At 39.3% G+C, this 27,450-nt stretch overlaps 1 protein-coding gene across 4 annotated transcripts; it reads right to left on the reverse strand.

Moving 5' to 3' along the window:
- Positions 1-1,473: 1,473 nt before the first annotated feature.
- Positions 1,474-26,621, reverse strand: EPHX4 (epoxide hydrolase 4). 4 transcript variants are annotated; one of them, XM_070939397.1, is made up of 8 exons: positions 23,927-23,987; positions 23,070-23,204; positions 16,906-16,991; positions 11,628-11,785; positions 7,683-7,811; positions 5,841-5,944; positions 3,902-4,050; positions 1,474-2,367 (listed from the first exon to the last, which is right to left on the reverse strand). In XM_070939397.1, exons 2-8 carry the CDS (start codon positions 23,076-23,078, stop codon positions 2,136-2,138), a joined length of 867 nt encoding a protein of 288 aa, XP_070795498.1. In that variant the 5' UTR covers positions 23,079-23,204; positions 23,927-23,987; the 3' UTR covers positions 1,474-2,135. The 4 variants fall into 4 exon arrangements, with proteins under 4 accessions (XP_070795498.1, XP_070795496.1, XP_070795495.1 ...); XM_070939395.1 differs by lacking the exons at positions 23,070-23,204; positions 23,927-23,987 and adding an exon at positions 26,134-26,621; XM_070939394.1 differs by lacking the exons at positions 23,070-23,204; positions 23,927-23,987 and adding an exon at positions 25,599-26,225.
- Between the last annotated feature and the right edge of the window lie 829 nt (positions 26,622-27,450).

Here is a 27,450-nt window from a genome sequence, read left to right on the forward strand (position 1 = left end):
TGCCCTCTCTTAACAACCGCAGCGCTTCGGGTTCGCGGCGATCCCGCTTTGCTCCGGCTAGGAGGAATAGCTTGGAACGGGCAGCAGTTTCATTAACGCCGGAAACATGTTCGATCCGAGTCCTGTCGAAGATCATCCCGCTTCTTCCTTCTCATTGGGCAAAGCGGAAAGCCGTAGACCAATCGCGGTGTGCCGTCCTCAAAAGGAATGGCTAAATCCCCGCCTCCCTGTTGTTTACTGTCCTGTGGAACACATGGAGGAGGGTGCTTCTTGTGTAGGTTGCTGGAGCAAGTGATCGGAGGCTCTGGGTAGTAGTTGAAATATATAGCTCTCTCTTTTTACAGCCCTCTCAAAGCGGTTTACAGAGTCAGCATATTGCCCCCAACAATCTGGGTCCCCATTTTACCCACCTCGGAAGGATGGAAGGCTGAGTCAACCTTGAGCCGGTGAGATTTGAACTGCCAAACTGCAGCTAGCCTGCAGTGCTGCATTCTTAATGCAGCAGTCCCATAATTCGTTTAAAAGGATTTTTGTCCGTTGTCTAGCTTGGAAGGCATTAAGGATCAACTGTTCACAGAAAAACCATGGCAAGGCTCATGAAAAGCAAACTACAGACACATAAGACACTAATTTGAATGCCTTTAATCCTGTATGTACAAGATTTGATGACTGAACTTGTCTCTCTTTCTATGATCTTGTTTCTAAAAGGTGGATTGAGAAAGGATGGGAAAAGCTTTCAGTTATTGTTAATTCAACTGTTAAGTTTCAAGTTGAGATGTTGCAACAACATCAAAGACATTCCAAAGCTGACTTTGTATAAAAAAGAACACCGCTTGGGGGGTCCGAAAGCCCTACTAAGCAGGTATATACAAAAGTATGAAGGCTATTGCTTAATGCATTGTAAGCCGCCCTGAGTCTTGGGAAAAGAGCGGCATATAAATCGAACAAATAAATAAATAATAAATAAATAAATAATAAATAAATAAATAAATAAATAAATAAATAAATAAATAAATAAATAAATAAATAAATAAATAAATAAATAAATTCCTGCTTCACTTTAGCTAAGAATTCTTGAACTTCCAATGTTAATGAATGTGTCCTCAGCTATCTTAAAACTGATCTATATGATTGCCTGGCTACTTTTTGCATTAGGTTCCAAATAGGCATGGCATTTTTTGAGAAAACAATACTTCAAAATTTGTTCTAGATATATACCATTAGAATTTAAATGTCTCTGACTCTTTCATTATGTACTAAGTTTGCAGACTGGTCATACCCATGTGTAGATGCAAGTAAAAGTCATCATGCTAAGTTATTTTCCAGGAAATCACATTTTGGATTTTTTAGTATTAACTGGTTACCTCAGGAAATTTTTATATATTAAACCTAGTAATTGTTTATGGATTGGTAATGTCCACCTCTTCTGTCATATATACAGAAATCTCACAATCAAAAGATACAGGGCACAATGCCAGTTGCGGTTTATTAGAACGAGAGTAGAATATACAAGTCATGATTGTGGTTCTTCATTTTCTATTTCAGTTTTTAAAATACTGTGTGCACACATCTTAATTTTTTTTAAAATTTATACCACTGCACAAGAAGCAATCAAGTTTTTAATGATTATATCTGATTGATTTCCGGTGTGCCCAAACATTTTTAGATTTCTAAAATTATATATACTGTAGATCAAAAGATCTATTAACATTTTTAATGATAAAAATATAGTTTAAAAAATTCCAACCAGTAGAATGAAAATTGATCAGTTTACCAATAATTGTTTCTTTTACAACTGGTACCCCTGCACTGAGATAATTATAAATTCATAAAAGGCACCACACATCTTAAAGCAAGTAAGTAACCAAAACTAAGCAACTTTCTATGAGTTCCTTACTGTACAAGCACAAACATTTTAAGGCAAGTGTTCCATGTGCAAAATACACAATACAGGTAAAACCAACATTAATGTTACATAGTCTTACACCACCCTGGTAAGAATATTGGCATCAATATATACAGTACATTGAAAATATTTTCTCTAGCATAGTTCAATCTAACATTTTGCCATTAATGTGACCCTGCTTACACTGAACTTTGATCTTTTAATATTTCAATTTGTGCTGTCAAAAGAGTTACTCTCTTTTTCTTGACTCTTCTTTTAGAAAAGTCCATATCAACTTGTTCACAATGTCAGGCTGATCTTCTTGGAGCCAATGGCTGGCTTCAGACAGAACAGTAAGTCGAAACTGATTTTTTACATAAATTCTTGTGATTTCTGCCATCTCAACTTCCATAAAAGGATCTTTTTCTCCCCATACCAGTAGAGTAGGCATGGTGACTTCATGATGCTGCAGCGGCAGACAACTTTAAAAAGAAAATATTTTTAAAAAATTATGAGAAAAATAGTTCAATTTTGTTATAAATCACAAATTTCCATTTGTAGCTAAAATGAATGCAGATGCACTTGCATTCTTATTGTACTGTAAATCAAACAAATCCCTCTCCAGGGACATTAATTAATGCACACAATAGATCTGGTTCAGACCTTTGCATTTTAGCATTAGTGACTGATCTGAAAATTTTATTTTTACTTTTGGCAGAAAGTATTTTACCCCTTAGCTGTATATGAAATCAGTAACATTAAGAAAATTCCATTAAGGTGTACGGAATTTACATATCAGAACACATGCACAACTAATGTTTAATGCCTTATACAAAAAATACAGCAGCTTTTAATATATAGGTAGTCCTCATTTAGGGCCTGCCTTGTACAGTGATTATCTGCAGTGACTTCAGTGGTGAGAAAGTAATTTTATGACCAATCCTTGTTTTTACGACCACTACAGATACGTAAAGGAAAGGAAAACGAAGTAAGATTATAAGCACAATCATGGTTTCACTTAGCAGCTGCTTTGCTTACTAACTGCCAGTCCCAATTGTGGTCACTAAACATGGACTACCTTCATTCAGGGGTATCAAACTCAATTTCATTGAGGGCCATATCAGGTTTGTATTTGACCTCTGGCGGGGGCAGGGGGGGCATGGCCAGGGTGTGTGTGGCCAGCTCAACGTCACTAATGTCAGGGGAGCCTGTGATGGCCCAAGCGCTCTGCCAGCAAAAACGGGCTCCCGAGCTCTGTTTTTGGCTGCCACGGCCTCCTACAACCCTCTGCCAGCGAAAACGGAGCTGACAATGGAAAGGACTATCTGTCTATGGAGATTCTCAGTCATCCAGGTCATGGTTGTCCCAAAGGTGTTTTTTCAAGAGGCAACTGGACTTTCTGGATTTTTTTTTTTTTTAAATTTGATTTATATGCCGCCCTTCTCCGGAGACTCAGGGTGGCTTACAATGCGTTAAGCAATAGCCTTCATACTTTTGTGTATTTATACAAAGTCAGCTTATTGCCCCCACAAACTGGGTCCTCATTTAACCTACCTTAGAAAGGATGGAAGGCTGAGTCAACCTTGAGCCTGGTAAGATTCGAACCTGCAGAAATTGCAGGCAGCTGTGTTAATAACAGGGTGCATTAAACCACTGTACTACCAAGGCTCTTTTTCTTTGAAGATGTTTCGCTTCTCATCCAAGAAGCTTCCAGAGCTAAAAAAGCTTCTTGGATGAGAAGTGAAACGTCCTCAAAGAAAAATCAGAAAGTCCAGTTGCCTCTTGAAAAAAGCATCTTTGGGGAAGGGACTATCGTACTTAGTTCAGACTTGTGAACCCACATGCATTGACTTGGCTGCTATAAGATGGCATGCTGTCTTTAAAGCCCATAAAACATGATTATGGCTCTTTCTTATATTATTCTGTATCATCAAAATCCAGAAAGTCTTGAAGGCAACAATGTACTGATGGAAAATAAGACAGAATTATTTGCTTGATGCAGGAAGAGGAACTGACCTGAAAAGATTTCGATAGTGATTAATTGGACCAGTTAGTGCTCCTGGTTGGGAAAATACATAAAGATAAGCTTCAATGTCTTCTGTTGTTAACCCACAGCTTTTCTTTCCAATTCTACTAGAATGGCTGGTAAAGATGTTTTTCAACACCTGTATCAATACATAAGCAAATAAATACAAAATGTTAAAAGCTGCTCCAAATGATTAAGGGTTGAGTGTAACACCTTAGCGCTTCAAGGTTTTGGTTACCACCTTTAGAGCGCTCCATGGCTTAGGACCTGGCTATTTACGGGACCGCCTACAACCACAAACAGCCTCCCACCGGCCGGTACGCTCTCACAGAGAGGCTCCTTCTGGTGCCGTCAGCCAAACAGTGTCGACTGGCGGCCCCCAGGGGGAGGGCCTTCTCTGTGGGGGCACCCACTATCTGGAACGAGCTCCCCCCAGAGATACGGAGGATCCCGGATCTGCGCACTTTCCGCCGTGCTCTTAAGACCCTCCTATTCCAGCAAGCTGGCCTGGCCTAATTTTCTCCCCTTTCTTTTTAATTTTTTAAACTGAAATTTTAATTTGTTTTAAATTATTGGGATTTTTAATTGTCTTGGGCTAAATTATTTAATTTGGTTTTAAATTGTTTCTAACTTTTGTATTTATGTATTTTATTCTGTGCCTGTTCACCGCCCTGAGTCCTTCGGGAGTAGGGCGGTATATAAATCTAAAAAAACTAAACTAAACTAAACTAAACAATCCAAGTGTAACCCCACAAGGGAAAGACATCAGCAGGTTCGACAGATTTTCAAAATTTGCAGAAATGTATTGACTTTGGAAAAAAAAAATAAGGACATTTCCACGCAGCAGCAGGTTTCAACCCAAACCCTCAAAATTGCACTTGTACTGCCCACAGGAATCTTGATTGCTGTGGAATCTATGGTAGTTCAGGAGCGCTCTCTGCAATTAGCCAAAGAGAGAACGTCAGTACTGTTTGTCCTCTTAACCCTAATCTCATTGCATTTGTTTTGTTGCAAAGAAAAAATGTGTGGAGAAAGGGAAAAATAATCTCTTAGATCCACCCGGAAGAATGGATAAGGAGGAACCAGCGCAAAGCACGAATCCATGCCAGTGGGAAACAACTTGCAGCTCCAGAGAAAATTGTCAGGATTTTCTTAATCAATACTACCGTGTTTCCCTGAAAATAAGACCCTGTCTTATATTTTTTTAAATCCTAAAATCAGTGCTTAGCCTTATTGTCATGCGCTCAAAAACCCAATTGGTCTTATTATCAGGGGATGTCTTATTTTGGGGGAAACAGGGTAGAATTGGAAGCTTCGCTGATACTCAAGTTTCACATTAAAACTGTTGTAAGTACAGATAGTCCTGGGGTCATGACCACCCATTCAGTGACTGTTCAAATTTACCATGGCACTGAACAAGAGGGATTTAACAATAGTCTTTGGAGTTCTGACTGTCACAACATCTCACAGTTATGTGTTCACAGTGAGCTGTGGTCACATAATCATGATTTCCGATGTTCCCTGCTAGCTTCCCACAACAATGTCAATGGGGAAACCAGCAAGAAGTCAGAAATTGTTGATTTTTTTGCCTGTCTGCATTCTGGCGCATCTACTTGCAGCACCTCTTTGCCCCTTCAAGCAAAGACTCATGTAGAACATGCTGTAGTAATCCAGAGGACAGACAGAGTATGGACTTCTGAATTACTTATTTAGTCAAACTTATTCCCAAATAAAAGAACAGCAAATTTGGCTTTGTGCATATGAAGTATTCCTATACCCACATCACAAAACAAATATTTAAGGTATGCATTTTAACTCCAATATTTTAAAGACTGTTAAATATTAAAAGCACACTTTTCATATCTGCCTACTTTTCCTTCAATAGTGCATGAGAACATGGAAAGTCACCCATTCTCTAAATATACTCACCTTAAAATCATTTATTGAAAATATAAGTTCTGGAAACCATGGCATTTGGAAGAAATAGTAGTTGGCCGATTTAATCATCTGTGATGGATGTTGCACAATGTATTCTTAAAAAGAAAACCATGAGTTAAAATGAGAAACTATGGTCTTTGAATTATGTTCCGTTATACTAATCTTTTGAAATAAGGTATTCTTAATGTGAGTAGCTCAATTTTGTACAAATTTACCAAGATACAAATCCAATTCTACTCAGTGCATATTATTATTACTATTATTATCCAATTCTTATGTCAAATATCTTTCTTCATAGAAAAGCAAAAAGAGCTAAAATGTGTGTGTTTTAATTTAACACACTGAGATCCTGCACTGGGCTTTTTTAAGGAACTGATAATGAAGATAAAGGTGATGAGGAAATAGGAAGAATCAAAATAGGGTTGAGGGAAAAATATAAATTCTTAATCTGGATAAATAATAGTTAAATAATCTTATTTAACTATTCTCAACTGCTGCTCAAATACCTCTTTCATAGGGAAACATTGGGATTTTTTTTTCTGGAATATTTTACCCTACATTTCTAAGTAGTATATGGACCATTTTTGCATTCAATGTTTCTTTTGCAGACTTTATGCATTATATAAAACTTGGTCCTGTTTTATTCAGTTTTCAAAGTTATACTGCTGATGGATAGATGGACAGAGTCCCAAGTGTCTTTCCATAATTTGTTTTCAATGTTATGCTGGAAGAAATAAGAGATTGCAATTACATTTAGAAAAATTTTGCTATTTGAGAGATAGGGAGAGGTGTGACATGCCACATCCCTCAGGAACTAAGTTCCATAGCCGTGTTCTATAGATGTTCCTATGAATTGAAAAAAAAATAGCTAATAGGTCCACAATTTAAACCAGATTTCTCTGGGAGACCCTTACAGATCCATGAGCTTCGATGCAAGAATTTTCCAGTCAGTGTCATCATTACTAAGAATTCTGGAGCTGAAGACTATTGACAGGCATCAAGGTTAGGAAACATAGATTATAACATCAAACTGATAGAAGAAGCAGAAAAAAGTCAAAACAACGGAGCCATGTAAATAGTTAGATTTAACCGTCTTGTCCATCTATGAATATTTTTATATTATACAAACTCCCACATTTACTTATTTTCAATATTACTGCTTCCTTTTTTCCCTAGAACAACTATGAGATCTGAGAGAACCCGAAGTTGGTACTACGATTCACAGGTCTTAAAACAATTTCTCTGATCTGATGCTTTCCAGATGTGTTTGGAGGACAGTTCCCCAAATTCCTCATCAGTATTCTGGGAAGTACAGTCTTGGCACATCTGGGGGAAAGACATCTTTCATACATTTATACCCACACATCCTCCCCACATATAGTCGAACATTTATACATACATACAAATACAGAATACACAGCTACTAATCAGGAAAAACATAACTTGGAGAAACCAAAGTACTCTACAGTTCTGTAATTTTTCCAGAAAAACAAGGTCTTTGTCAGTTTTTCAACACATTCAAGCAATTATGGGATAAAGCAATATGTATACGTCCTGTATATTTCATTTCTGTTTATTTTGCTTCAGTTTGCTAAACTAAACAATTTCCTATTTATGATTTTTATATTAGGGCCAGGCCGATGCAACTTCAAATTACCACATAACTTTGCATTAGTGATTTTGGCCTAATAATTCTCTCAGCTCTCCAATTTAAGCTACTTGAAGTAAATGTAGGACATATATAAATGATGATGATGGCCAAATACAAGCTACTATTTGTTAGAAATATTTGCACAGCATTTCTTAATGCTGCAGCTTTTCTTTTAAACTCACCTGTAAAAACGGAGGGATGCGGAAAATTCACAACAATAAGCTTTGTCACCATTTCTGGATAACAAATAGCAACTAGCCAAGCAATCATTCCACCCCAGTCGTGACCAATCAGCACACACTTGCTGTATCCTGTTGTTTAAAAATAGATTTTTGACAGATGTTTATCAACAGTTCCACGCAAATAAATTATCACATCAAAGGAAATGACAGTAGATTTTGCAGTGTACTTGCAAATAATATCCCACATTTTCCCCCTTTGGCAAATGATTTACACCACCAGACGTAGGTGATCTATTAATAAACTTTTCAAGAATCATAGCTAACAACCTAGCAAGAACAAGGTGGGAAATTTCAGTGTGTTTTCTAATGTGCCTGAAATTTCTACTTTCATCCTTTGTAACCTGAGAATATTTGTAATTCTACTTTACCAGCTGGTTTTAAAAATGGTTTGCAAAAAATTAAGTAGAAAAGAATGAATTAATTCTAATTAGTATTTACTCATCACACAGTTTGATCCTGTGGCTCCCGAGGACATGGACAGGATTCTGGGTAGGATTAGTGCTGCCACATGTTTATTGGATCCGTGTACCTCCTGGTTGGTACTGGCCTCCCGGGAGGTTACACGAGGCTGGCTCCAGGCGATTATAAATGCTTCTTTGAGTGAGGGTATCTTTCCCGCCGCCTTGAAAGAGGTGTGATGAAGCCCCTCCTCAAGAAGCCATCCCTGGACCCGGTTATATTAGCTAACTACCATCCGGTCTCCAACCTTCGCTTTGTGGCGAAGGTTGTTGAGAGTGTGGCAGCACGACAACTTCCCCGATACCTGGATGAAACTATCTATCTGGACCTGTACCAGTCGGGCTTCAGGCAGGGGTACAGCATGGAAACAGCATTGGTCGCATTGGTGGATGATCTCTGGAGGGCTCGGGACAGGGGTTGCTCCTCTGTCCTGGTCCTATTAGATCTCTCAGCAGCTTTTGATACCATCAACCATGGTATCATGCTGCAGCGGTTAAGGGGGTTAGGAATAGGAGGCACCGTGCTACAGTGGTTCTCCTCCTTCCTCTCCGACCATTCGCAGCTTGTGTTGGCAGGGGGGCAGAGGTTGACCTCGAGGCGCCTTGCGTGGGGGGTGCCGCACAGGTCAGTCCTCTTGCCCCTTCTGTTCAACATTTATGTGAAGCCGCTGGGTAACATTATCCATGGTTTTGGGGTGAGAGTCCATCAGTACGCTGATGACACTCAGTTGTACATCTCCACCCCAGACCACCCCAATGATGCCCTTGATGTCATGTCCCGCTGCCTGGAGGCCGTGCGGGTCTGGATGGGGAGAAATAGGCTCAGACTCAACCCTTCCAAGACCAAGTGGCTGTGGCTTCCAGCGTCTTGATATAGTCAGCTGGTGCCATCGCTGACTATTGGGAGTGAATTTTTACCCCCCCCCGAGAGGGCTCACAATCTGGGTGTCCTCCTGAATGCACGTCTGTCTTTAGAAGAACATATGATGGCCGTGGCCAGGGGGGCTTTCTATCAGGTTCACCTGATCCGCCAGTTGCGGCCCTTTTTGGACCGGGACGCCTTACGCACGGTCACTCATGCCCTTGTCACCTCCCGGCTGGACTACTGTAATGCTCTCTACATGGGGCTCCCCTTAAAGAGCACTCGGAAGCTCCAACTGGTCCAGAATGCAGCCGCGTGGGTGGTTATGGGCGTGACTCGTTGCACCCATGTGACACCTCTCCTGCGCAAGCTGCACTGGCTCCCAGTGGTCTTCTGGGTGCGATTCAAGGTGTTGGTTACCACCTTTAAAGCGCTCCATGGCTTAGGACCTGGATACCTTTGAGACCGACTTCTGCCACCAGTAGCCTCCCACCGGCCAATTCGCTCCCACAGAGAGGGACTCCTCAGGGTGCCATCGGCCAAGTTATGTCAGATGGCGACACCCAGGGGAAGGGCCTTCTCTGTGGGAGCTCCTGCCCTGTGGAACAAACTGCCCCCAGAAATACGCAAGATCTCTGACCTCCATGTGTTTCGCTGTGCCCTTAAGACCCTGCTGTTCCGCCAGGCAGGGCTATCTATGTAAATGATTTTAAATTGGGTGTCTTAAATTTTGGTTTTAAATTCGGGCTGAAATTGTTTAATACTTTTAACTATTTTAAAACTGTTGTTTGTATCTTGTGTTTTTAATTGGCTGTACACCGCCCCGAGTCCTTCGGGAGAAGGGCGGTATATAAATTAAATTATAAATAAATTATAAATATAATATCAGGTATAACCCACTGATTTATGATGATCTAATTCAGTAATGATCATAATTAGATGATTTAGTCAAAAAGTGTTTGAGAAGATCCTTTGAATATTGCTTAAACAATACAAATCCAATGACAATTTGGAGCATGTTATATTGTTTGGACAATTATATTTTGTCTAAATGTATAGGCTCATGAGTGATATTAATTGAAGAAATAATACATGGTAACTCTTTCAGGCTGCAGTAGTAGAACATTAAGAGTGTACTGTATATGCCATCATTCATTTCTTGTTTGCCTCTATCTCTCTTGCATTATATTGTTTCAGTCTTCCATGTGATTAAAAAAAGAAAAAAAATACCCTTCTTTGATTAAATCTAAGTTTTCCAAAGCCATTTATTTTATGGGACTGCTTACTGTCTTACTAAAATATATTATGTGGAAATTTCAAATGACCAAAGTAGCAGCAAAAGTCTCTAAGTCTCAGATGATCAATAGAACCTGGGCAAATCCTATCAGCAACATCATAAATGAAGCACTGTAGATATGCATATGGCAAAATATATAGCAGCAGAAGAATGAAAAACACTACTTTACATCCAGGACAGCTATGTATCAATTTAAGTTGGTAGGCAAGGAATAAACCATGCAAATGTGACTTTTAAAAAGAGTGGGCCATCTTCTTGCCATGGTTAATAGTACATGAGGATAAACCTTTAATTTTATCCTTTGTTGGTTTCCTTATGTTTTCTATTATCTCCTGCCCTCCTAACATCAACTTCTCACTCTTTTTATTTTTTCTAATATGGTTTATCGTCAAAGAAAATAACATGGTGGATATGCATTTGTACACTGACTGAACATTTAATTATAGAGCTTGGAGAAATGCTCCAGTTTACATTGTTTCTGTGTGAAAGGAACAGTTGTCGGTCGTTTGATAGCTGTGTACCTAGTATACAAAAACAATTATATCACACTGAATGTTTACTAAATCTATGAATGTGCTCAATGAGAATATTATCCTAAAGGTTTGAGGTTTCATTAAATGAGATTCTGACCATAAATAAATATAATTACTGTGTTATAGGTATTTTCCCTAATTTGCATTCCAATTAGCAAAAGCATTCAGAACCTTTTTGTTTTGTTTTTAGCTAACAAGAGATTAATTTGCTTTCAAATCTAACCTTTTACGGGGGGAAAAAAAGCTTCATCCTTTGGGGAGAAAACCAGAATCCAGCAGAACTTCCCTATGGTGGGAAGAGGTAATGAGGTGATATTTGGTTTTTCCCTTCAGCCCAAAATGCTAGAGCTTATTTTCAAGAAGATAGCAAATTGCAGGGAAAATAAAATTGTCTATCCCTTCAGTCTACATCACGATTATCCAATTCACAGTGTGACTGATTTAAGCTCTGGAGCTTCATTATCTGGAAAGACCATTCTGCACCCATTTAAGCACTGGTATCTCAGCTCTAGATATACAAAATCAATTAAATAGCTAAAAATCCCCAAGATTTTTTTTAAAAAGAAACAATAAATCATAGGAACTAAATTTACAGCAAGAAAAAAATATATGCTATATACATACACATCAACAATCACCTCAAAAAAGACTTTGTTAAAGGAAATATATTATCATCTAGCTAGTCCCTTTTCCAGGGTTATTATAAATTGGGCAGCAGGGCTGCTATTCACACACCAAGACACTCCAAGATATCCTTTATATCTGTAATCAGACAATCCAGCTTGTAATTCTCTCGGTGGGCGGGAGCATCTGTTTCTCCATAACCTCTCAAATCCAAGGCCACAACTCGATATTCACTCTTAAATTCACGCATTTGATGTCGCCAAGAGTACCTAGTAAAGAAGAAGAAGGTTTTGCTTCATAAACTGTTCTGACTACCTTTGCAAAAGTAATTCAATTAGGAAGCACAAAATGAAACCATAAAACTGAAGACAATAAGAACATTTGCACTTGTTAATAAAATTGAAAAGATATAAAACCAGGGGTGAAATCCAGCAGGTTCTGACAGGTTCTGGAGAACGGGTAGCGGAAATTTTGAGTAGTTCAGAGAACCGGCAAATGCCACCTCTGGCTGGCCCCAGAGGGGGTGGGAATGAAGATTTTGCAGTATCCTTCCCCTGCCACGCCCACCAAGCCACACCATGCCCACAAAGCCACACCCTGCCCACCAAGCCACGCCCACAGAACCAGTAGTAAAAAAAAGATGGATTTCATCACTGTATAAAACCTTTGTAAAATCGGAACAGAATCAAACTGTAAAGACCTGAATTACTTGATGCTTTCTTGTAATAAATGTCACGATCAAAGTTTAGCTGAATGTGATGAAATCATGGTTCATTTCATACATAAACTAAACCAAAGTTTTAAAAATTATGTCTTGTTGAATAAATCACCATGACCTGATTATACACAGCATGACTCTATTAAACTAATACCTACACATCTCTTTCTAGTTTTTAATGCATACATATTACTAATTGGAACACCAGAGAGAAGCCAGCTGAAACCAATTTGGCAACCAAAAAAAGAGAACTTTTAAGTTGATCAAAGCAGCTTTCACAGGGCTTGGTTATTTTAGAAAGGTTGGTTGATTTAGCACTAGCTGCAGATGTGCTTCTAATATATTCCCTGGATAGAAAATAAATATTGCAATGATACATTATTTTATCATCCAACGAACATTATTTCATTTGTGCAGTTTCAATACTGCCATTGAAGACTCAGGTATGATAGTTCATTTTCCAATTCCAGAACAGAATAGAATACAGGTAGTCCTTGATTTACAACAGTTTGTTTAGTGACCATTCAAAGTTACAACAGCACTGAAAAAAGTGACATATGACCATTTTTTGCACCTATGACCATTGCAGCATCCCCGTGGTCACGTAATTTACACTCAGATGCTTGAAAATTGGTTCATATTTATGATGGTTGCAGTGTCCCAGGATCATGGCATCACCTTTTGTGACCTTCTGACGAGCAAAGTCAATGGGAAAGCCAGATTCACTTTACAACAGTGTTACTAATTTAACAACTGCAGCGATTCACCTAACAAATGTGGCAAATTGTAAAATGGAGCAAAACTCACTTAACAAATTTCTCACTTAGCAACATAAATTTTGTTAGCACATAACAATTTTAAGTCGTGGACTACTTGTAACAGAGTTGAAAGGGACCTTGGAAGTCTACTAATCCAATCCCCTGTTTAGGCAGAAACCCTACACCACTTCAGACAAATGGTTGTCCAATTTCTTCTTAAAAACTTCCAGTGTTGGAGCATTCACAACTTTTGAAGGCAAATTGTTCCACTGATTAATTGTTCTAACTGTCAGGAAATTTCTCTTTAATTCTAGGTTACTTTCACTTTCATTGAACCCTATCTAATTAGATTTAATTAAGGGAGATCTATTCATCTAGGACTGTAATTCCTTTTGAAGGAGATTCTTTCTGGACTAATAGTTCCCTGTCCCCAAACTACTCTCATGAACTCTCTGAAAATAAATATAGCCATAAAGATGGCTAAGTGCTGAGGTATTAATGGCTTTCAGTAGCCCTGGGGATCTTGAAACGGACAGTAGTAAGATGCAAAGACAGCTGTTTTCTTTATCTTTCTTCCTTTAAAAAAACCAACAACAACAATGCACAAAAAGCAAATATCTAGGCCAGAAATATTAGGTCTCAAGCATTTTGTTGGGAAGAAAATTATTTTTTTTCAGAAGGAAAACAAAAGAGTAACATGTTCACATACTGCAATTAATGGAAATATCAAATGTGAAATGAATTAACTTCAGTGCACACTTTCTAAGATTATAATAATAATTATTTAACGTTATTCAGTCGATTTCAGCCGTCCTTTTTCCAATGAAAGAAATTTCTGATTGAATGTTATGGGAAAATATCCTAGCGGTCAAAGTGAAATCAATCACCCGGAAAAGGACTTTTTACTGTGTGGGTTCAGTTGGGAGACTGATTTGATTGCTGGACTGAATCTAAATGCCACAGTGTAGTGTGCCCTTCTGATTCTATGAAGATCAAAACTGTTGGAGCGTTTTTACCACTTGTATACTCAGGAAAAACTGTATTACAAAATAGGAAATCTACCGAGAAATGAACTGCATAAACAAAAGGTAGATGTATTGCTTAATTATTTATTTGCAATATTTATTTAACTGGTAATGAAATAGTTATGCTGTCCACGTTTAGCAGTATAATCACAATTGAACAAGGCTATAGGAATAGCACAAATAAAAAAGGTTGGACTTTATATATCAAGGATATAAGAAATACGGATATAAGAAATACGGGACCGCCTGCTACCACCAATAGCCTCCCACCGGCCAGTACGCTCCCATAGAGAGGGGCTCCTCCGGGTGCCGTCGGCCAAACAATGTCGGCTGTCGGCCCCTAGGGGGAGAGCCTTCTCTGTGGGGGCACCTACGATTTGGAACGAGCTCCCCCCGGAGATACGTAGGATCCCGGATCTGCGCACCTTCCGCCGCGCGCTTAAGACTTTTCTATTTTATCAAGCTGGCCTGGCCTAAATCTTCCCCCTTTTTAAATGTGGAAATTTTAAATTTTTAAATTTTAAATTCGTCTTTTTATAGGGGTATGGGTAAGGCATTTTAAATTGGGGAGCCATTTTAGATTTAATTCTGTTTTAAACGTATTTTAATAGTTTATATTGTATGTTTTTAACTTTGGCACCGCCCCGAGTCCTTCGGGAGAGGGGGCGGTATAAAAATCTAATAAATAAATAAATAAATAAATAAATAAATAAATAAATAAATAAATAAATAAATAAATAAATAAATACATACTTGGGTATCTCTCACAACCTGTTCACTTTTATATATATAATATTGTAACCTAGAGATAGTACTGAGTAGTATGTGTTTCTCTGTAGATATTTAATATATGTAATATTTTGTGCGAATCTCTTTGTAACAAGATAAATATTTCTTATCTATCCCATTGATAAATTCAGGATCTCCTATCACAATCTCTTAACTGGGCAAGGTGTGGGGTGTGAGGCCATCAGACATTTTTTATACTCCATCATGCAACAGCTGAAGAAATTCCAAGCCCACAAGTGGAAAATGTGACTAGATTGCTGAATTTGGAGATTTCTGGAACGTTCCCAGCAACAGTAGATCCTCTCTGAAGACGTGACTGGAATCTGATACTGTTCTTTGTGTGATAAGCTCATATTCTAGCAAATGTTGGAGACTTGAGGGAACACAGATAATATACAGTGTGTGTCCAAAGTGTTGTTTTCTTGGTTACCATGGTGAATAGAACAATATTCTAGAAGTATCTTTTAGAAATGCTTTTGCTTTCTCAAGGAGAAATTGTTTCATGAATACCCAAGGGTGCTATTTCTGGAAATCAACTCTTGATCAATATTGGCATCTTCTACATCAGCATATTATTATCATCAATATAGTTTTAATGCAGAATCTTGATATACAGGATACACATTTATACTGAAGTCATATGTTTTCCCAGTGACATGACCACTGCTGGGAATACAAATGCCATATAGTAAGCTACTTAAGTCTCAGCCTGGATGAAATATGAACAGCACCAGAAAATGAGGTTTTCTCCTACAGGCACAGTCATGAGGTCTGAGTAACACTCTTTACAGCAAGATACAGAGAAACTGAGCCAAGAGCTTTCTCTCAGCCTGCCTTTATTCTTTGATTTGTTTATGTATCTAAAATAGTCCCATGCTGGCTTTCCTCTCATCAAAAATTCATATCCTAATGCAAATATAAGTATAAAGCAGTAAAGCAATATTGGAATATAGGTGCCAAGAGAATTTCTTCAGGAAGAATATTCCATAATGAAGGCATCCTAGTGGAATTCCCCTCCCCCCCACCCTTGCTTCCTTGGAACTGAATAACACACTTCTAACTCAGGGCCCTGCTAGATGATCCTAATGCAAGAACTCCATTAGTACTGCTCTAATAATTTTTTTTCCTATGAGAACTGCGCATGTTCTCCAAAAGGGGTTTCAGAACACACAGGAACAACTTTTTACAGTTTTGTGGAGCTGCCTTGGAAATTGCTTTTGAGTTTTCCTGCGGTAGCTGCAGATTTTTTTCACAGTGAAGTCAAGTGGCTGAGAATACACACGTCTAGAGACAGTAAGAAGCACCGTTCAAAGGAGCACGTCAGCTTGGAAAAAGACACTACGGCTTTAAAGATTCAGAGTGAGTTGCTTCATGCAGGCTCCCACATATTCTGAAGCACCCGCTTTTGAAGGATTTTCACAACCCTACAACCCCTACGTATTATGTATGAACTGAGCACAGGATTAAGTCTATTGCTCTTGTTATGTACATTATAGGATAGTTATAAGCAATAGTAAACAGTTAATTTTTTTATCCTCACATCTTCTGCACATTTACTGGTTATTTAGTTTGCCCTAAATTTAGCCTTGGAACATTAGCTTTTAAATCCTGTTACATACGCAGGTTGCTGTTGGAAAACTAATTTAATTTTAGATTACTTCATCTAAAAATGAAGAATTTCTTCCAGGGTTATGTCCTCTTAAAAGGTAATTATTTCATCTTGTAATTTCAGTAATGGGAACGTCTAAACAAAATCTAATAACTACACAAATACCGTATTTTCAGCAGGAGCATTTTATGCTGCGATTTCCCTATAATTATTGTACGTCCTCCTTAACTTTCTAAATTATTTTAATATTGTCGGCACAAAGGTGTGCTGAAGCAACATAACAGTTCTATTTATATGAATGGTGTGACTAAAAGCATTCCATGCCATTAAATTGGTTAGATAAACAGCAGTCAGGTGGATTGGTGGTGTTTTCCAGTCACTCAATGGAGCAGGATCCTCAGTTGAAAACACGATTATTGATCCAGTACACAAAAGTAGAAACACAAGTCATATCAATTAGAATAAGAAAGCAAGCAAACAGGGAATTTACCAGAATTCTGGAAAGCCATGAAGAAGCAGCATAAGAGGTTTACCCCTCTCTCCAGCAGCTACATAGTGGAATCTCAGCCCAGAATCCTGAAAAGGGGAGACAGATTGCATTTTTACATTTATATATAATACTTAGGAGTTGCAAAGTCTCAGCGATTAAAGACGCTGAGCTTGTCAGCTGGAAAACTGACAGTCCAGGTTTGAGACCTGAGTGCTGCGCAATGGGGTGAGCTCCCATTCCTGTCTCAGCTCCTGCCCACCTAGCAGTTTGAAAGCATACAAATGTGAGTAGATAAATAAGTATCACTTCAGTGGGAAGGGAAAAGCATTCCATGACCCTTTAGCATATAGTCATGCTGGCCACATGATCATGGAAAATGTCTTCGGACAACACTGGCTCCCTTGATTAAGAAAAGGAGATGAGCACAATGCCCTAGATTCGGACATGACTGGACAGGGATACCTTTACCTTTTATATAATATTTATATATTTATATTCATGGAGAAAAACAATAACAAAAACTACATTGGCAGCATTAGTAATCAAGTAGCATGCAAACGGATCAAGCATTTCCTGTATCATTAAGACCAGGACTGTTAAACTGGTGGCCCATGGGCTGGATGCATCAAGCGACTGGCCACGTCCACACCCGGTTTAGGAAGAGAGAAAAAGTTGCAATATGTCACATGATGCTGCTGTGATGACGTGAGTTTGACACCCCTGATTAAGACTTTAAAAGTATTTTGTTCTCAGTCTGTGTCTGTATGTATGCAATTTGAGCTGCAGTATCTGGTATTGGTTTATTGTTACTCTAAGCAGTCACCTTCTTAAATGATGTCCCTAGTCTCCCCTTTCATCTAAATTATAGCTCATACAGATCTAAATACATATAGATATTTATAATACAAAGGACATTGGAGTGACATAACAGATTTACTATACTTTTGAGAATATTTGTCCCTACTGCATCTAAAGGAGATACTTCACAGTTACTAGTTTAATGAGCACAAGTGCTGTTCCCACAAATAAGTTCTTGTAGAAATTTATCAAAGTACTTCCAGAGAGTAAACGAGCAGAATAGCAGAAGCCCATTTCAGGGTTGACTGCTATATTGTGACTTTGCACCAATGAAATAACCAGATTAGAGGAACTGGTTTAAATAGAAATGGCAGATTGTGAAAGCGCTGTGTGAAAAAGAGAGCTAATGGGTACCAGTGACAATATTTTGCAAACAGTGCCCTCTAGCATTCTGTAACGAGGTCTCTGCAAAATTAAACGCATCTGTGATTAAGTATTCAGTAGGATGCTGCAACAGCAACAGTATTTGCTTCCCACAAAGCCAATAAGAAGATCTGTGGCATGAAAAAGACCAACACATTTTCTATAGAATCAGCTTTTGTGAGCTGTCACTTATTTCACAAAACATATACTTATTCTGATTTATATACCCCATCGACACATCCTCAAATCTGGACTCTTTATTTATTTTACAGCATTTACCAACTGCCTCAATCTGAATGATGCTCAGCAGCACACAAGAGCAAATAAATACTCAGAAGACCCCAAAAGTTTAAATAATACTATAGTGAATGCCAACACATAATTGCACAGGGGGAGAGAAAATAGAAATTAAGGGGAAGAAAATAACGTTCCATCACTGAAATTCAGCAGTAAAATGGCCACATTTCAGCAGCTCAATTTTGGGCTGTTTTTGAAGGTTTACACAGGATTTTAAGGACAGAAATAGTGGTACTTTGTCTCATAAGAGTGTCCTTGCTCCTCTTTGTACCCTTATTTTAGAGGAGTGGGGGAACCTGCAAAAATCAGTTTTTTTGTGGTCAAATATAACCTTAGGGTGCCAGGAGATTGCAAATGATGAGGTGTTTTGTAAACAGCTGTGGGCTTAGATGGGGTAATCCTAGTGTCAGGGTTCCCACCGATGCCCTCATTAAATCATGAAGCTCGAGCCAAGCTTCAAAAGAAATCAAGTTATTTATTAGGAGCTTCATGTCAGCATGATCCAAGTAAAGCCAACTCTGACCCCATGTAATTTACAGCCCAGTTCTGACCCTATTTCCCCCTCCCCCCAAGGTGTGTCATCAGTCACATTCTCCAACGAAGCAATTTTGTGGGTTGTAGAGATCACTCCCCTTCGGCCACTGTGGGTAACCCTGGGAGACGGCCTTGACAAGAGATATGGCTGGAATGTGCTTTTGTTTTTGACTGACGTGCTGCCTCGCAAGTTCGCTTTCCCATCCCCCTTGCCTATGGCAACTGGAGAACAGGCCAGGGATGCTTTGCGAGTTAACACCTAGTTTTAAGTTTCTGATCAGCCTTAGTGGGTTTACTGTGGCCCAGTTACTTTCCTAAATCCATCCATCGCACAGGGTTGTTGACGGGAAAAGAATGGGGGAGGTCCTCATATAAGTTGCATTGAGCTTTCACAGAAAAGATAGGATCTATATACTATGCCTACATAAATAAAATCTTAGGGAAAAAACTATAATTAAAATTATATAAATTAATAAATTAATTTAAAAAATCTTAGTAACATAAACCACAGCTTAACATGAGACCAGAATACATTCAACATGTATTTGTTACCTCATAAACACAAAGTTTCTTGTATTCTATCTGGTACCCAGAACCAATAGGTGAGGAGGATGAAAAAATGGAGACAATGCAATTCCCTAAATCCAACTGATTTACACGTCTCAGGAAACCTCCAAATACTAATCTATTTTCTTCAAATACTTTGTAAGCCAACTTCCCTTCTGAATTATTGCACTGTGAAAGCCTTGTAAAAATGTGAAATGTTTGCAGAAAATCTGTTTGATCCTTTGGTAGTGACTCCTTAAAGAATCTGTCAGCAAGGCAAATACAGTGAATCTGGGTTACCTCTATTCCAGGAAATCCATAAGGTTGTCGGGGTTATTACCTCAAATTTGTTTTGTGAATAGCTACAGTTCATAAGAGATTCAATTGCCTCTATTTACTGAAATTAATTTATCCCAATGCCACTGTAACATTCCAGGTACTGAATAAAGTTAGCTGTGGGCCATGCACACTTGTGCCATAATAAACATGTAGTGAATCTGGATGGAAAACATCACTTGATGGGAGAGGAGATGCCCATTTCTTCTGCATGACCATTAAATCACAAACTGCACAATTTGTAGCAACGTATGTCCTTTGCATAATGACATCATGATGGGAGTTACCTAATTACACTGTATCGACCTGAAGGATGTAATTTGTAGCATTTGTCCAATAGTGCCATTATGCAAGGGATAATAACAGCTATGAATGATGAGACCTTAATGTAAAATTAATGTAGATTGCTCTACCTCATCTGGACTTCTTCAAATGCATCTGTCCATTATTTGGGGGCGGATGTCTGGACAGAAACATCAAAAATCCCGTGAAATCAAAGGGTTACTGTAATAGTTTTTAGACTATCAAAATCTGCTGCTGTGGATAAACATGGCTCCTTCTCTGGATGCTTTTTATGGACCATAGGGCTGCTCAAAAAGCTGCTGCCTCACTCAGCTTGCATGGTTATTTTTCATACTCTTTCAGTTCAAACAAACAAGTTCTCTGCTGAGGCTGCTGATAAGGACACCAACCGGGCACTGTGAATTCTTGTCTGTTAACAATTATCTTAAGAGCTTCTATTCATTGCATGCTGACATCAGACAGCTGTGAGAGACTACCACCCAGATGCAATGCAAAAATGTGTCCTAGGTTTTTGCTCTGGATAATTGCAAGATATCTAGGCAGCTGACTTCTGCTTCCTTCGTATGGCAAACTGAAGTTTGGGGTACAATTACAGTATAGAACTGTAATTATCACACCGAATCATTAGAAAGCTAAGACTAAGACTAACACATCTTTTCAACAGATTTTAAACAAGCTATCCTTATCCTGGCTGTTTCCCATTGCTGGTATATGAAGGGGATGACATTTTGTTAAGCATCCATAGAGGTTCTTCACAAAACTATTTCCTGTAAGTCTTTTTACTACATATACAAATATTTACATATATAATATAGTATTTACATATTCAAGTGCATACAATAGTCCTATTTTTGCTCAGTGCATTAACATACAGTTTTGGTTTATTGCATTGTATGAACTCAGCCAAATATGTTTTGGAAAAACAAACACAGTTTAATGTATATACAAACTCAGTCAGACATGACATAAAATATAGCGTATTCTGGCAAAATGTGTTGTGTGAATTCAGCTGTAGTTTATTACATAAACCATGGTTAAATCATGGCTTTGCAAGTTATTAGAACAAAGCAGTGTTAAAATTCATTTTATATCAAGGTAAAATTCAGTTTTGGATATTTTTAAAACTACAAAATGCATTCATAGTATGAAAATATATACAGAATTTACTTTACAGTGCTCCTCCAAAAAAGTATTCGAAATCAGTATTTGTAGTACAGTACACCATTTTGAGAAAAATATCTATTCAGCGCATTCATTTAAATGAAATCATTTTTCTCCATTCGGCCTTGTACTCAGTTTTGGGCGTATATGTTTAGGAAGGGCATTTGCAAATAGGAATGTGTACAACCAAGGAGAACACTAGCATTGATGATGTTACTTTGTTTGAGTAATGAAACGTCTGCAAGAAAAAAAGCAAACTCAGAGAGCCCCAAGGACCATTTTAAGACAATAAGCACCTGGAAGGAAAATGCTATAAGGAGCAATTGGAAGCCTAGGATACATTTAACTTGGAAAAGGAAAAAAAACCTGCAAGGGTTTTGATAACTTTCTTCAAATATTTGAAGATCACGAAGAACATTGAACAAAAAAAGTTTAACAAATAACAAGTTGATTTTGATTGGATATCAGAAACTATTCCTAATAGTAAGAGCTGATCAGCAATGGAACAAATTACCTTGAAAGTGCTAAACATTCCTGTGCTAAAGGCATTTAAAGAGAGGCTGGAGAGCTATCTATCAGAGATGCTATAATAATATTATAGTAGTACATTATTGCACTGACCAAGTAATGGACTAGATAATTTCCAATGTCCCTTACCTTCTACCAGTATGACTGTAATAGTTTATGAGAAAAGCCTTGAAAGATGGATAAAGAATTGCTGCCTAGAGGACAGTCAAACAACAGAAGGGACAGCCCACAGCTGCATAATGGGTGGAGAAAGAGGCTCAGAATGGATCCTTTCTCAGGCTGTAAAGAAGATACTGGAGATTTGTACTTTCAGACTTGATTCTATTAATGTAGCCTTACAATAAAGTAGAATGAGCTCATCTGATCATGTTTCTTATCTGGTCTATCGGGGAAGGCTCAGAGTGGCTCTATGAAATTCCTCTCAACAGTTAAGCATAAGGAGACTATTTCGGCCAACTGACCATACCATGTGATGGTAGATGTAGTTTTAGTGGTTAGCTTCTATTGGCTCACATCTACTGTATTCTCTGTCCTGTCCACATATGGTTTTGCATATTTTTGAAAAGAATTTACCTTGTATTAAAAAAATAAACCTAAGTAAAGAGATAAATATTTTAAAATATATTGAACAACCATATTTCGTTTAATCTGAGTTTTTCTAACGGCAAGGGCTACACTAAAAGAAACAGATCGCCATACAAGTTGGTTTGTATAGGATTCTGGATTGGAATAACTGCTGTTGCATTTAGAATAAATGATATGAGCCACTTATTATAAAACTAATATTGCAATAAATCATTTTACAGAAAGTTTTCAGAAGTTAAGAAGTTCGGAACTTCTGACCAGTCTTCTGTGGTTTTACAAACCTCATATAAATCCTTTCCATTATAGAAATTTTCTCCTTAGTGACTATGTGACTTGATATTTATTTTTATTAAGGGCTGTTACATTGAATTCACTAAGAGGTTGATTGTCTGATGCAATTAGATATGTTTGCAATGCTTTATTTTTTTTTTTGAATCATACTGTTTTATTATATATTGCTGATTTATTTGCTCAGAAGAAATATTTAACAACACTAGAGACATACTGGTAGTTAAGCACATTGATACAGCACTCGCTTTTGGTGCAATGCTTTAGCTTAAATAGTTTTCAAGGTATTTAAGAGGAAGATATTGCTGCTGCAATTAATCTCTTAGTGAAAAGGCTACACACGCAGCTATCCATGCAACATTTACCAGACACATGTGATGGGAAACCGTTCAGATCTGCTTGGCGACTTTTCCTTGGCATCTATTGATCACTGCAGGGTATCTAGACTAATCCAATAAAAGTTCTTAAAATGGCCTATTGTTTCAGCCACTTCTTTAGTCCTAAGATGCCAAGGAAAGTATCACAAAAGATAGTGTAAGATAAACTTTTCTAGAAGTGGTAGAAAAAGCAAGGGATGGGAGAAGTGACAAATAGTCCTCAAATAAAACCTAATGTGGCCAACTGTCCTCAGGGATACTATTTTGATTCACTCTGAATTTGGAGATGTTTTATTGAATTGGTTACTGGTAGCCAAGTAATCACAGAAAGCAGGTTATACCTTTTAATACAGGAGAAAGGAAACCTGATTGCCCCATTTCCGAAGATTGCGACTCTGATATGTTTCTTGCCCTGAGGCAGTCACATATATAATTTTTTAAAAACGATTGAAAGGGAACCTTAGAAACACTCAGCTTGAAAAAGCCACACTTTATGTAACTCAATCCATTCAAAAGCTGTAAAAGCATGCAATATACATCATTGATTAACTCAATTTGCTGGGTTTAAGTGACACCCAGAAACATCAAATAAGTATACAACTGGAACACACCAAACTAAGGTGTAGTTGGCCAGTTTGTGTTGTGCTGACTCAGCCATATAAGTTTTGTAGCATGAAAGATAGAATCCTATTTTTGGAACCAGATTATCTTTGTCAGCCAACTACTATTGTTAATCTCTTACAATTAATGTTTGTAATGATTGCATATGAACAATAGAGCCAGTTTGGTGTAACAGTAAAGGCATCTTGTTAGAAAGTAGGAGAACACAAAGCCAGCGCACTGACCTGGGAAAAGAGGCAATGGCAAACCATTTCCGAAAACCTTGTCAAGAAAACTGCAAGGCCTTTTCCAGGCAATCTCCGAGAATCAGATGCAATTTATCCTATCATGTCTATTTTCTTCTGCAGCTCCTAGTAAAAAACTATTGTGACTAGACATTTTTTAAACATGAAATGATGATGTTGCTAAGTCTTTAGGATAACAGCAGTGGTTAATGATTAACGACAGAGTGAATGGGAAGTGATCATCATCGAAGTCCACCAATATCTGAGCTAATGTTGGGTAGTTTTAATGTGTTTAGAAGATATGAAGTTGCTGGGGACCACAAAACAAGACAAAGTAAAGGTGACCTTGGAGCCAAGCTTTGCAAGGGGCTCCCTCAAATTTAGCCAGAGATTAGATGACATCACCTCGTGTATCGTGCTGGGAAAATGTCAGTAATGGCAAGGCAGAAGAATTTACCCACACTAGTGAGCTGTTTGGTCTCGTGGTTAAGGCAACAGGCTAGAAAGCAGGAGACCATGAGCTCAAATTCCACTTTAGCCACTAGAGTCAGCAGGGTGACCTTGGACCAGTCACACTAAGCCCAACTTACCTCACAGGGTGGTTGTTGTGGAGAAAATAGGAGGAAGAAAATATGTTGGGCATGTTTGCTGTCTTGAGTTAGTTGAGTTAGTTGAGTTAGTTATAAAGGTGGGATATAAATAAATGAATATTTTAAAAACCCATCTTTCTTGCATGTTATAATTGGAATCAATATTGTATTACAATGTGGTCCATTTAGCGAGAGGCAGATTCTGCATTAATTCTTGATTAAAGCCCTAAGACTAGTTACAAAGCACATCTGGAAAAGCTGTATAAATATATTTGCAGCTCCTCTCAACTTCCTGGAATACCTTGTTTAGGTCCACCGGTAAGCTCAATTCCCATTTTTTTTAAAAAAAGAGAAGATATATTTTAACCCATTGAAAAACATCTATGGAGATTCTCAGTCATCCGGGTCACGGCTGCCTCCAAGGTGCCTTTTCAAAAGGCAACTAGACTTTGTTTTTCCTTGACGATGTTTGGTTTCTTATCCAAGAAGCTTCTTCAATTCAATTCTGAAGAAGCTTCTTGGATGAGAAGTGAAAAAATGAAGTCGGTTGCTGTTTGAAAAAGCACCTTTGAGACATTGAAAAACACTATCCCAGCCAGACTACGTACTTCTCTACAAATGCTGAAGGGGTCATTCTGGAGAGATGTGGCCAGTTTCTGGTTACAGCTCATCAAAACCAAACACAGATGAAGACAGTAATCCTCCAGTTCACAAGACCAGATACCCCAACACATAGTTGCCTTCCCACCGCTGAATTCCTACTCAGATTGCTGCCTGCACCCCCATGGCCCAACCTTCCCCTCTCTTCCAGGATTTTCGCCTTGCGTGGCATGCAATGGGAGAGATTCTTAACACGCACTTAGCACACCATCAGTCCATGACAAAGCGAACTGGACTCTCCTCCATTCAGTCTGCAGCCTACCTTCCCCGTTGTTGTTTTTTTTTTTTCAAGCAGCGCAGCAGCGTCCAGGAACCCACCGACTAACTATAAGTGGCGGTCGAGCCAACTGGCCCATTTGCCTCCAGAAGCAAAAGTCGGGTAACCCTCCAGAAAGCCAAGGATCGTTTTTGCTCCGATTTACCTTGATCCGGACATAGCAGTGAGTGCCCAAGGAAGGGTCACTGAGGCATCCCGGCGGGTTCTCTCGGATCAGCCACTGGAAGGTCTTGCCTGGCCTGGTGCCCAGGCTCCACAAAAGTTTCAGCAGCTCAATGCAGGCGCAGAGACCACAGTAGCTGTGCACCAGAGCCCAGAAGAGCACCGCCTTGATCCTCACCATGAGCCTGGCGAAGGTGCACAGCCAGGGGAGAAGCCGGGGCGCGCTAGATCCTTCGTTCTCGTCCTCTTCTACCACCAGCAGCAGCAGCAAAGGCGGCGGCGATGGGGGCGATGCGCCTTCACTCCCCCTCCCGTGAACTCAAGATGGGCTCCGCCAGCGAGAGGACAGCGCGGAGGAAGCCGAAATCAACAGCAGCATCGCGACGGAGGCGCGCAGCAGATCATGCAAACCGGCAGGAAAAGGGGGCCCGGGGAAAAGACACCGGAGGAACACACGGCAGCCGCATTTAACGAGCAAGCCTCCGGGGGAAACGCTCGGGTCGCGCCGCCGTGGTCACCTTGATCGATGGGGAGTGAAGCGAGCACCCGATCCCCAGAAACGCGAAACTCTTCGGACGCGCCGATCCCCTCTCCGCTCTCATTCCACGGTGCGCCCACAGAAAGCGCCAACCTGCGTTCTTACGTTACAATTCGGGAATGCCATCAAGAATAGGCAAGAGCCCACTCCGGAGGGCATTAAAAACAAACAAACAAACCAGAGTTAGAGCGAGACTCCCCGTCAGACGAGGCGTATCGCAGTAATTGGTTGGTTACGGTGCAAAGTCAATAAGTTTTGGCGTCGGGTGTCACGGCCGCGCTCTGCGAAGGAAGAGCGCAAATTCGTCGCTTTACGCGTAATTCTGGGTCGGCCCTCCGTGCGCCTGCGTCACTAGACGAGATTCAGGTCTGGTTCGGGCGGGGTGGTGGTGGTAGGGCGCGCGTTTTGCATATTAAAATTGCGGACGTGAGCGCGTTCGAGGAAGCGGGTGTTTCGGTTCATCTTTCCGCGGACGGAACGACCTGCCCGCCCTACCGAGTGTTAAACCAGAGCCGTTATAATGAGAAGCGGCGAATAAAACTTTTCATTCGGTTGAAGTGGAAGCTTAACGATAGGCTGGACAGACCTGGAGGAACTTTATTTGAAGTTCACGTTGCATTACGCGACACCTTTGGGAACTGCGGTTAAGGCATCTGGCTGGAAACCGGGTGAGAGTGAGTTCTAATCCCGCCTTGGGTTCAAAAGGAGCTGACTGACTGTGGGCCACTTTCTCTCAGCCCTAGGAAGCAGACAAGGGCAAACCGCTTCTGAAACTCCTTGCCAAGAAAATGTCAGGAACTAGTCCAGGCAGCTTTTTTTTTTTTTTTAATCTGATTTATATGCCGCCCTTCTCCGGAGACTCAGGGCGGCTTACAATGTGCTAAGCAATAGCCTTCATCCTTTTGTATATTTATACAAAGTCAGCTTATTGCCCCCACAACTGGGTCCTCAATTTACCTACCTTAGAAAGGATGGAAGGCTGAGTCAACCTTGAGCCTGGAGAGATTCGAACCTGCAGTAATTGCAGGCAGCTGGTCTTAATAACAGGGTGCTTTAGACCACTGTACTACCAAAGCTTTTGAGAATCCAACAGGATTGAAGGAAAGCTGTTTGTTTGTTTGCTTGTTTGTCCATGTAAAATTTAATGGATGTCACATGGCAACTCTAGGTGGCTTAAAGTCATAAAAGATAAATATATGTATACTAAAAACATAAGTTAATACAAGCCAAATGTTAACTGAACCAACTCCCTGTGTTCAAACAGTAGGATGCTCCAAATCAGAGTCTGGTGACTCTC

The sequence above is a fragment of the Pituophis catenifer genome, unplaced genomic scaffold (genome assembly GCF_029215685.1).
Source record: "Pituophis catenifer annectens isolate HBS135680 unplaced genomic scaffold, rPitCat1.0.hap2 SCAF_3, whole genome shotgun sequence".
Taxonomy (NCBI): domain Eukaryota; kingdom Metazoa; phylum Chordata; class Lepidosauria; order Squamata; family Colubridae; genus Pituophis; species Pituophis catenifer.